This window comes from Podarcis raffonei, chromosome 8 (assembly GCF_027172205.1).
Source record: "Podarcis raffonei isolate rPodRaf1 chromosome 8, rPodRaf1.pri, whole genome shotgun sequence".
Taxonomy (NCBI): domain Eukaryota; kingdom Metazoa; phylum Chordata; class Lepidosauria; order Squamata; family Lacertidae; genus Podarcis; species Podarcis raffonei.
The window spans coordinates 40,419,912-40,432,145 of record NC_070609.1 but is presented as its reverse complement, the minus strand read 5'-3'; the positions used below and the strand labels follow the sequence as shown (position 1 = coordinate 40,432,145).

At 44.6% G+C, this 12,234-nt stretch overlaps 1 protein-coding gene across 2 annotated transcripts in view; it reads left to right on the top strand.

The window, feature by feature from the left end:
• SMPD3 (sphingomyelin phosphodiesterase 3) overlaps positions 1–12,234 on the top strand; it is a 128,774-nt gene that overhangs the window by 87,208 nt on the left and 29,332 nt on the right. For both annotated transcript variants that reach the window (XM_053399520.1, XM_053399521.1), the window contains exon 3: positions 8,225–9,848. In XM_053399520.1, the coding sequence (XP_053255495.1) occupies positions 8,502–9,848 (1,347 nt within the window). In that variant the 5' untranslated portion in view covers positions 8,225–8,501. The remainder of the gene's footprint in view (positions 1–8,224; positions 9,849–12,234) is intronic.

Below are 12,234 nucleotides of genomic sequence, written 5' to 3'. Positions count from 1 at the left end.
CAGTACAGAAACAAAGATTGTAACCAGAAGTCAGACTCTTTTGGGATTGCTTTGATCTCTATTCCATCCTAAAAGCTTTTCTCAAAGGGATAGTTATGGATCTTTTTAATGTGGAGGGAATAACCCTGGGGTCTGTCTTTGGCTGCTGTGGCTTATTTTATGTGGGTAGTTTAAAATAAAAATAAAGAGTGGGAAAGGGAACCTAGCTATTACATGCAAATCGAAGCTCTTATGTTGCATTCAACTATCCCCACTGGAAGCACATGCCATCTTTTTGCAAGGGGTGCATGATGAGTCCCTTCTCTATTTGGTATCACCACACCCTGAAGGACCGTATGTTGTTTACCCCAGAGACCAATTACCCCTGTTCTGCTGGGTAATTACACAATCAGGGTTTCTTCAAAGCATGCTAAGTACCCAGTGGACTGCTGAGAGTTCTTCATGGTTGTTCCATTCTCTTGGATAATTATGGGATTGGGCACAGAGCTCATGTTACCTTGGTAGACTGGACCAAGAAGGCTACATTTAGTTCAATTTCATTACTGCACCCCCCTGCCATCTCTAAAATTCAAATCTACCATTCCCAGACCCTCTGGCATTATTTCTTAAGCTGAATCTATATTTTAATTGGTTTTTGTTTTTTTAAAGCACCCATAGGTCTTCACAGTCTACCAAGCAGAGCCAGGTGTAAATCCCATGCAAGACCCTTCCAGGTGACCTATAATAAGAATATAATAAGAATTTATTATTTATACCCTGCCCATCCGGCTGGGTTTCCCCAGCCACTCTGGTTGGCTCCCGACAGAATATTAAAAACACGATAAAACATTAAAAACTTCCCTAAACAGGGTTGCCTTCAGATGTCTTCTAAAAGTCAGATAGTTGTTTATTTCCTTGACATCTGATGGGAGGGTGTTCCACAAGGCAGGCGCCATTACTGAGAAGGCCCTCTGCCTGGTTCTTATTTATTGAGCATTTGCAGTCTTGTGCCCAGCATTACTTAGGCATTCTAAGAAACCAAAAACATCAACGCACTTTTGAAATCATTAGTTAAAATTCGTGCAGGTTTGAAAGGTTCAGACTGGCACCTTGGTTCAAAATGGTTCCAAACTGTAACCAAACCTAAATGAAAACCTGCTCCTTGATCTCAGGAACCATCATGCTGCATTTGGCTAGGCTATCTTCAGATGCAGAGTGAACGGACAAACAACTTCCCAAACTATTGCAGGGTTATAGTCAACTAACTTCTAGTTGGAGTAGACCCAACAAAATAAATGGACCTAAGTTAGTTGTAGTCATTAAGTTCCAAGTAAAGTCTTGGTTGAATACAACCCCTAGTAGATTCATCCTGATTTACTTGCACAGAGTTTAGATTATATCTGGTATTTACTGGTGCCCAGTTAGAATTAAAAACAGAGGCATGTTCTTAGCCTTGGGAGTTTGTTCCACAGCCCTTTAACACCAGTGTCCCCTCCTGGTTATTTCAAGGGGGTCTTCATTTCCACAGCCAAATTTTAAAGGGGAGGGGGCACATTTTTGTTGCCATCATTAAACTATTGGGGATCAGAAATAAACTGATGCTGATAGACTGTAGGAAGATCCCAACCTACCTTCTGCTCTTCCCTAAGGTACACGCCTGCTTCCATTTTATCTGTACAACAACCCAGTGAGGAAGGGTTCGGCTGAGTGTAGCTAAGGTTAATCAATAGGCTTTGAGGTTGGGTAGGGATTGAAACTTAGTCCAAGTGGAACACTCCATCCGTCACAACCAGTGCCGGATTTACGTTTAAGCTAAACAAGCTATAGCTTAGGGCCCCACTCTCTTGGGGGCCCCCCAAAAAAATAAATGAAAAAAACTGGGTGTACATTTCCAAAATATAAGATAAAAAGCAAATTACTTTGATAAAATAAGTATTTTGTTATGTTCAAAGGGCTTTAGATACCTATTAGGTCCATAAATTACCATATAGCATATATTCAACACAAAAAACAGCGACAATTTGTTGTTGGCAAAGGACAGCTGGACATATAAAGGGCCCCATTACCTTCAGTAGCTTAGGGCCTCATCAAACCTAAATCTGGACCTGGTCACAACATGTGGTTTGTGGAGCAAGATGTGCTGGACTGTGCTGTGCCACACCAGAACAGTCCCCCTTGTAAAATATAAATAGATAGATAGATAGATAGATAGATAGATTCTTTATTGTCATTACACACGTGCAACATTGCACAAGTGCAACGAAATTGGATGCCATCCCTTAAAAACAACAAAAGCAAAACAACAACAACAACCAACAAACCACATTCCAGCCACACCCACACCCATCAATCTCCCAGGTCACACTATCGAGTTACAGCATTCAAAAGGGCCACAGCTCTCGGGTAAAAACTGTTTTTCAGTCTATTTGTCCTTGACTTGATGTTTCTATATCTCCTGCCAGAAGGCAGTAGTGCAAACAGACTGTATCCCGGGTGAGATGAATCCTGCAGGATGTTGTTTGCTTTCCTAAGACAACGGGAACCGTACAATTCTTCCAAAGATGGGAGAGGTTGACCAATAATCCTTTGTGCTGTGGTTATGACCTTCTGGAGCACCTTCCTCTCCCTAGCTGTACAACTGGAGAACCAAGCACAAATACAGTATGTAAGAATGCTCTCTATGGAGCCTCGGTAGAAGGACACCAGCAGTCTCTCACTCAGATTGTTCTTCTTTAAAAGTCTGAGGAAATAAATTCTCTGCTGGGCCTTCTTCACCAGAGCAGTGGTATTTGCGCTCCAAGTCATGCCCTGATCGATAGTTACTCCCAAAAACCTGAATTCCGCCACCCTCTCCACCCGTTCCCCATTGATATGCAAGGGCTGAATGTCCGCCTTTTTTTTCCTGTAATCCACCACTAATTCCTTGGTCTTAGCCGTATTAAGAGCCAGATTGTTCTCTCCACACCAAACACAGAGCCGCTCCACCTCGTCCCGATAGGCGGACTCATCCCCTCCTGAAATGAGCCCTACCACCGTAGTGTCATCAGCAAACTTGATGATTTTGTTGCTGGAATAGGTGGCTGTACAGTCATACGTATAGAGAGCATAGAGCAGGGGACTCAACACACAACCCTGTGGTGAGCCGGTGTTAAGGCTAAGGGCTGTGGACATATGTGACCCTACTCTAACCCTCTGAGAACGTTCTGACAAAAAATCCAAAACCCAGAGACAGGTGGAGTTGGAGAGTCCAATCGCCTCTAGCTTGGACACCAGTCTATGGGGGAGGATAGTGTTAAAAGCTGAGCTAAAGTCCACAAACAGCAGCCTCACATAACTCCCCGGCTGCTCCAGATGGGACAGAGCAGCATGGAGAGTAGTGGTGATAGCGTCCTCTGTGGATCTATTTGCCCTGTATGCAAACTGGTAGTTGTCAAAAGTTGATGGAAGACAGGAAATAATATGACGGCGCATCAGTTTCTCAAAACACTTCATGATGATTGGAGTCAGTGCAACTGGTCTGTAGTCGTTCAAACTACTGATTGTGGATTTTTTAGGCAGAGGGACAATAGTTGACGACTTCAGGCAGGGTGGGACAATAGACTGGTGTAAGGACTTGTTGAAGATCTTAGTAAAGACCCTCGCCAGCTGATCCGCACAGCCCTTCAACACCTTTCCAGTGATGCCATCAGGTCCAGCCGCCTTCCTCGGATTCACCATCCTCAATACCTTTCTCACCTCATGCTCCTCTACCGTGAATGAGGGGCCCCTATGGGCTGGTGGCTGTAATACCGGCGTCTCAGGTGGCTCCTTCTCGAAGCGAGCAAAGAAGAGGTTAAGCTCCTCCGCCAGCAAAGGGTCACCGTCGACAGCACCAAGGTTAGGTTTGTAGTTGGTAATGTGCTGAATCCCCTGCCACATCTGTCTTGTGTTGTTGCTCCTTAAATTGTCCTCAATCCTCAGCCTATAATCCCGCTTTGCCTGTCGAATACCCCTCTTCAAATTTGCTCTTGCCACACTGTAAAGCTGCACCTCGCCTGACCTGAAAGCCCTGTTCCTTTCCCGCAACAGGCCCTGGACCTCTCTATTCATCCAGGGTTTCTGATTGGGATAAAACCGGATGGATTTGTTTACTGTGACAGTGTCTGTGCAGTGATTGATATAGCACAGAACTGCCGCCGTGTGCTCCTCCAGGTCTGAACGATCGAAAATATCCCAATTAGTTCTCTCAAAACAGTCCTGCAGCTGGTGAATAGCACCTTCAGGCCAGATTTTAACAGATTTTAATATTGTGGGAGCCCGTTTCCTGAGTGGGATATATGCTGGTACCAGGAACAAAGACATATGGTCGGACTGGCCCAAGTGTGGCAGCTGTAAAGCCCTATAGCCGTGATTTACATTCGAATAAACTTTATCTAGTGTCTTGTCCCCTCTTGTGGGACATTTCACATGCTGATAGAGCGTTGGGAGCACTGTTTTAAGTTCTACATGGTTGAAGTCTCCCGCAATGATGTGCACAGCTTCAGGATACTTGTCTTGCTGGCTGCTGATAAGGCTCTGCAGGCATCCCAAAGCCAAGTTGGCATTGGCATCTGGTGGCACGTACACACCAGTTAACATAACAGCTGTAAACTCCCTAGGGAGATAGGCTGGTCTACATTTAACAGCCACATATTCCAAATCCGGTGAACAGTGACTGCCCACAGTCTTAGAATTATTGGACCAGCATTTGTTCACATATACGCACAGCCCCCCTCCTCTGGTTTTTCCGAAGTCCATGCCTCGGTCATGACGATGTACCACCCAGCCTTCCAACTGAATAGCTGTGTCTGGTATGGACGGTTGAAGCCATGTCTCAATGACAAATAAAACGCAGCAATCTTTTACAAGGCTGTTCTTTGCTGCCTGCAACCTCAATTCATCCATCTTGTTGGCAAGAGATCTCACATTGGCAAGAAATATGCTGGGGAGTGGTGGTTTAGATGGACTCCTCTGTAATCTTACCAGGACGCCAGCCCGACAACCCCGCCTTTGCCTCCTGTCTCTACGCCGCCTTCGCCTCCTCCCTGGAGGCATAGTAATCCATGGAGAGCCCGGCGGCCTGGCTACTCCCACTGGAACGTTATCTGGGCGAAAATAATCAGCTCTTACAGCTCGTTCACACTGTAACCCGACCTTCAGAAGTTCCTGCCTGCTGTAAATCTTTCTTGCCCGGTCAGACATACTCGGACCAAGCAAAAATAATAAAAGTAATAAAAACAAAACAAAACGCTAAGGGAGAGCACTAAGCCGCAGCGTCTATGCGCGCCGCCATCTTCCCAACCTTCATCCCGCTATGTTCATTTTCTACTTGTGGGGAGTGTTTTGTGTTGCTTGCCAGATTGGGTTTTTCATCCTCCACAGCAAGCTGCTGTTTTGCTCCACTGAGTTTTGGTTTAACTTCTTAGAGAAAGTTGTCTTAACACACATTCTCATTCAATAGCATTTAAAGCTGTTTGCAAACACATTAATTTCCAAAGTCAGGCACATAATAGCTTAGCTTCTGAGCGATGAACCACAGGCAGAAGCTCAATTAGTGGCATTACATTCCTTAGCCATTGGCCGTAGCAAATCTAGAAATATACAAATGTATAAACCACGTCACAGCAGATTTGGCCAATTTGTTACGCATTTAAACAACCCACACACCATATGAAAAAAACTTAATCCTATGCATTTCTGCTCAGAAAGAAGCATTCCTGAATTTCGTGAGACTTACTTCTAGGTAAGTGTCTTCATAGGGTTGCAGCCTCAGACATTTCTCCCCCCCCCAAACAACTAAATGTCTCCAGTGCAATCCTAGACATGTCTACTCAGAAGTAAGTCCCATTCAGTTCAGTGGGATCTCCTCCCCGGTAAGTGTACATAGGACTTACATCAGCCACAGACAGGATAGTCAATGGCCAAGGGTGACAGGGATTGCACTTCAAAAACATCTAGAGGGCCACAGGTTCCTCACCCTGACACCTGAGGCTTCCAGGGGCCAGATTTGGCCCTCAATGCCTCTCTATCCATCCCTTGTGATTCTCCCCAGGCCACACACACACACACACGGCCTTGCTTTGCAGCTTCCTTCTTTTGCCTGAACTGTGATCGTTCCTCTTGCTCTCGCCTGGATGGAGGATGCTGCAGTCTGTGTGTAGAAAGCAACTTCTGGCTTTTGTGTTCTGTACAAAGGTAACCCCACCCACTTTCCCCTCTGGCCCCACCCTCCACTGGCACACAGCCCCCATTTGGGGGATGTGTTGTGTGCTGTGCAATGCAACTTGCATCCATGTCAATGGCCAGAAGACCCTCAAGTACTGCTTGATTTACCTTGTTCTGCACAAAGAGAATTCTCACGATCGTACATTTTACGTTCCTTGGGGGGGGGCATTTTCACCAGCACTTCACAATGTCTCAGGACCACAGTATATGCTGCTTCCTGGAATTATGCCTCTTTCCATCCTTTTCTTGTCCAGTCCCTAGATTTCTCTGCTGTTTCAAGCCTGATTAGCTTAAGTGATAAAATGCAAGACACACATAATGCTGTCTAGGAAGAACCTGCAGATAACTGGCAAGTTGCCTTTGCTAAGAGGTAGGCAGAGCTGAGATAAGAAGCAGTGGTGGCTCAAGCAGAGATGGCGAGAGAAAGAGATTATAAAATCCCCTCCAAGCTGCCAATGCAGTCTGACCACCACACTTTAAAAAATTTGAGGCAAAGGTTATGCACAATAAGAACTCTGTGGCCAGAGTAGAACCTGGAAAACCTTGAGTATCTCAGCCTAAACCTACCTCAAAGTGTTGCTGTGAGGATAAATAGGAAGGAGAAAACCTCATAGTGGCGTGCAGCTTCATCTCCTCCTGCTTGCCATTGCTTGCATACCCAAGGTGACAGTCAGCAATAGCAAGGAATGGCAGACTTGGTCCCAGGGGGCTGTGGAGGTAGGCAGGGGGCACCTGCTTAGGGCCATGGACCTCAGCAAGTGCCTGATGATGGCCAACTGTGCTGGCCCTGGGACTTGCTGATTTATTTGCTATCACATTTCCATCCCACCTAAGAAGCTGCACTGGACAGAAGGAAAAGAGAGAGAAACCATGTAAAGATGTAACAGTTTCAGAGATTTCAAAGTTCCAAGGACATGCTCTGATCAGGATACAGCTCACAGTTCCTTTCAGGAATTCTCTGCTTCATCCCACAACTATATCTGGTGGTAGATCAGGAACCCAGATAAATCTTGACCACAAGCTTAAAGCAAAGATCCAGGCCTCTTCCAAACTCCTGTGGAGCAGCCCCTCTGCCTCCTTTTCCAAACTGACTTCTGGAAGAGCAGGTTACTGAGTATGCTTCACTATTGTGGAGAGAAGGGCAAGAGGGGCTCCGTTTCTTTTGCAATGTCTTCTCTTCTTAATCACGAGGATAACAGCATGGGTTATCTTTGCACTCATTGGCCAAAACACAAGAAGGCAGAATGAGGTGTGCTACTTTGCATGGACTTGGGTAGAACACTGCCTACATGTTTTCCTTTATACCTCTATAAAAAGCTTACATTTTTTCATGAAAGCTGAATATTCAGGGAGGGGCATGAAATATTATTGAGGGGGTCAGGACCACATAGAACCTTTATGGCTGCAGCCCTCAGTTTGTATGGTTTAGTGCAGGTATCGTCAACCTTTTTGGGCCAGTAGGATGTTTGAGAAAGTGCCCTGGGCTCCAGTCAGAATATGGCTGCCATAGGATGTGCGGCAAGATACATTTCTAAAAATGCAGAAAAAGAGACAGGGCCACAAAAAGTTGTGAGCATGCCTCCCCACCCAGTCCATGGGAAAAGGTACCTATATCAACCACCATCACACTCACTAAGTGCTTTGCATTGCTCCTCTGTCCAAAACTGGTAGGAGGGTGGGTGTCCAGTCCTGACATCCAGTGAAGTGTGGGGGTGCCTGAGGGTGCATGTGCAATGGAGGAGAGGCTGAACCAGTGTAAACAGGTACTTGGCAGGAAGAGCAAAGAGTTACTCATGCATTGTGGATTTTTGAAGAGATAGTTACTAAGACCTTTTGCAGGTGCCATAGGAGATGCTGGTGGCCAGACTGGTGTGTGGAGGTATCACCCTGGAACCCTTGGTTGACTGTCTGTGGGGAATATTACAGCTTTATAATTCTGATAGCTCTTCCCTTCAGTGGACACCTCTGAACATGAGCATTCTTGTTCTTTTTGTCTTCGCAGGTGAACTTCTGCCATGGCTTCTTGTGATGAGCAATGATACACTCTGAAGTCTACAGAGACCAAACATCCAAAGGAATGGTTGCTTTGCTTCCTTCTCACTGTCACGAAATGAAATGGTGTTCCTAAGGTGATAACTGCTTCTTGCAGTCTAGAAGACACAACTTTGCTAGGACATTTTGTTTTTATTTTTTTTGTATGCAAACGCACATTCTGATGGCTGGCGGGCGGTGATGACACCATGTAGAAGGTCCTGAAGGGGTGTCCTAACTGAGTTGCAATGGTTTTATACACTTCCCCATTTCCAAACGGCTTTCTGTCAGCACTGCACTCTTTCTCCTGGGGCTTGATCTTCCCATGTTATTGGCTTGGAGACAGGCTTATAGCCTCCTTTGTGCCTACCACCTATGAGAAGCGCCAAAGGGGAGATGATCCGTGCTACTTCCACGCTCTGTGCATCATCATCACCACTCCAATTTACCTGGCGCTGCTGGTGGTCTCTCTGCCTTTTGCCCTGATTGGCTTCCTGCTCTGGTCCCCTCTCCAGTCTGCTAGGCGACCGTACGTCTACTCTAGGCTGCAAGACAAGAGCCAGATCCATGGAAGCACGTTGCTCACAGAGTGGAAGGCCGCCAGCAATGGGAAAAGCTTCTGCTTTGGCAGCGCCAATGTTTGCCTGCTCCCAGACTCCTTGGCAAGACTGAACAATGTTTTCAACACACAGGCCCGTGCTAAGGAGGTCGGGCGACGGATACGGAATGGGGCTAGCAGGCCACAGATCAAAATCTACATCGATTCTCCCACAAACACGTCCATCAGCGCAGCAAGCTTCAGCAGCCTGGTCTCTCCTCAGGGCGGAGATAGTAATAACCGCGCAGTCAATGTGGGCATCAAGAGGACAACCTCGATGGAGTACAAAGGGGACAACTCCGGCTCGAACAACAGCGAAGATGGTAGAGATGGCAAAGCTGGAGGAGATACCAATGAGGGCGAAGATGGCAACACGTGCATTGTGCGCATAGGTGGAGAGGACAATGGGCACATTTCAGACCTGGAAGCGGATGGCACTGGTGGCCAAGTCAATAACAGCAAGGGGCCAGCAGACCGATCACCAGAATCTGAAGCCGAGAGCCTAAAAGGCCAGACGCCGAACCATAAGCAGAAAGAGGGGGATGCTGGGAGCCTAGATAGCTACACTGCCTCGCGAGAGTCCCTCGTGAAGGTGCGTGCCGCAGACGGCCCTGTGGACCAGAGCACTGTCAACAGCAAGCTCCTTTACAAGGCCTCACTGATGAAGAAGACCTCCTTGAGAAAAAAGAGAAACACGGATGAGCTCTTTGACCACGAGATCTCTGCTTTCTTCCCTGCCAATTTGGACTTCCTGTGCTTGCAGGAAGTGTTTGACAAAAGGGCGGCTGAGAAATTGAAAGAGGAGCTCCACCATTACTTTGAATACATTCTGTACGATGTTGGGGTCTACAGCTGCCACGGCTGCTGTACCTTTAAGTTTGTGAACAGTGGCCTGCTTTTTGCCAGCCGCTATCCAGTTATGGATGCTGCTTATCACTGTTATCCCAATGGAAAAGGAACAGACGCCTTGTCTTCTAAGGGAGCCCTGTTTCTCAAGGTAGGTCTCTTTCTATATAAACTGATTCAGGGACCTTCTGCTCTGCAAGCAGGACAAGTGCATATATGTGTGTGTACTTTGCATGTCTAGGCCACTATGCAAATACAAAATTTGTGGTGTGCAATAAAGAACACCCTGCTTCGTTGGAACATAGAAAGCTGCCTTATACCGAGTCAGACCATTGGTCCATCTAACACAGCATCAAAATGAATGGGACCTGTCCCAAGTCCTGGGAGTGGCCCTTATCCATTTTGATATGGCCTGCAAACGAGAACATCCTTATGGGCCATGATTTTGGCTCTTCTCTTCTCTAGCTCTTTTATATCATTTCTTCACCATTTTGTGTGCAAAGAACTTTACAATCCCTAGCTCAGTGAACTTTGCAGCCCTGGGGAGGTGGGTCGTGGTGGCTCCCACATGGAGAGCTGAGTGTTCCTTAGGCAACCCTTGCCAAGATGCTTGCCAGAATTGCCTTGCTAATTGGCAACCGTAATCATTTTGCTTTTATTATCTGCTCTTTTTGCATTTCATTGGCCACTAAGCTCACTCCCTTACATCCCCAGCAACCACATGGACAGAAAGATGCTTGCTAACTGAGGATGACACACCATGCATCTGATGAAGTGGAAACTTCCATTGTGACCTTTTTTATTTGGTTTTTTAATACAGAGACAAAGCACACACACATCCCTCCCACCCCTTCCCTCCACCCCCCAGTGGTACAACTTTCATACCAATCTCAACATATAACTAAATACCTGGTGACTCCCCCCCCTTCCACCCTTTTTCTGGTTTCTTTATTTATCTATTAAATCACATATTCCAAATTTTTAATCTTTGAATTTCTTCCTTTGTTAAATTCTATTAACTCCTATTCTGCTGGATTAACTCAAGACCTGCTAGGTTATTTACTTGTTTATACTGGTTCTTAAAATATTCAATAAACATTTCCCAATCCTCCTTGTATTCTTTATCGTCCTTTTCTCTTACCCTATTCGTTATGCCTGCCAATTCAGCATATTCAAGATTTTAAACTGCCACTCTTCCTTGGTGGGTACCGTATTTGTTCTCCACCTTTGTGCCAATAAGATTCTAGCCTCAGTGGTGGCATATAATAATTTTTGTTTTTTGTTTTTTAGGGCCTTCTTTTCTTACCATTCCCAAAAGGAATGTCTTGGACTTTTTTGAGAAGTTTTTTTTTTTAATTTCTTTTTTAATTCATTGTAAATTAATTCTCAGAATTCCCTGATTACAGGACCACCACATGTGGAAAAAGGGTCCCTCTAACTTCGTTGATTTCCAACATTTACCTTTTTCTTTTTTAAAACATTTTCACTAGTTTGGTAGGTGTTAAATACCATCTGTGGGTCATTTTCATCATATTTTCCTTTAATGTATAACACGTCATAAAAATGATATTTACTGTCCATAAATTCTCCCACAGCTCACAATCAGTGTTATGACCCACATCCTGTGCCCATTTAATCATATTTGATTTCACAAATTCCTCTTTTGTATCCCACTCTAGCAGCAGTTCGTACATTTTTGATAATACTTTTACATCTAATAAATTTCTTGCAAATTGGGGTTTTTATTCTGCAAATCCATTTTTTTATCAATCTTAAAAAGTTTGCTAATCTGATGCAGCTGTAACCAATCTGTTAGTAATTTTTTTAGTTCCTTGGGATTTTTCAACCTTGGTTTCTGTCCTGTAAGATCTAAGATTTCTTTACATGGCCACACGGCTAATGCAATAAAATCTATTGATTTCTTTACATGTTAATCATTGTTTGTCCATATTTGTTCTTTTTCTTGCAGTGGCTTCAATCAGGGATATCCACATTGGTGTTTCTCTTCTAACATTTTTGTACTTTACCCATACTCTATTTTTTCCTGACTGCATGATTTCTAAAGGTTTTATAAATTTTTGCCTTTCCATACCATAGGCATGCATGCCACCCAAATTGTATATCATGTCCTTCCAAATTTAAACCTCTGATATTTTTCAACAATATCCAGTCTTTTATCCACCATAAATATGATGCCTCAAAGTAGCTTTAGAAGACTGGTACAGCGAAGCCTCTTCTTTCTTTTATATCAATCATGACTTAATGTTTTATTCTGGGCTTCCTTCCCTGCCAGATAAACCTTGATATATTTTTCTGCCACTCTTTGAGGCATCAAGTGTTGTTAATTTTGGGGATATTTTGAAATAAGAATAACAGTTTTGGAAAGATATTCATTTTAATAGCTGAAATCCTGCCCAGTAACAATAGTTTCATTCTTTCCCACATTTCCAAATTTCTCTTTATTTATTTCCAAACCTTTATGTAGTTATCTTGGTAGATGTTATAGTTGTTCATTGTTAACAAGATCCCCTGATATT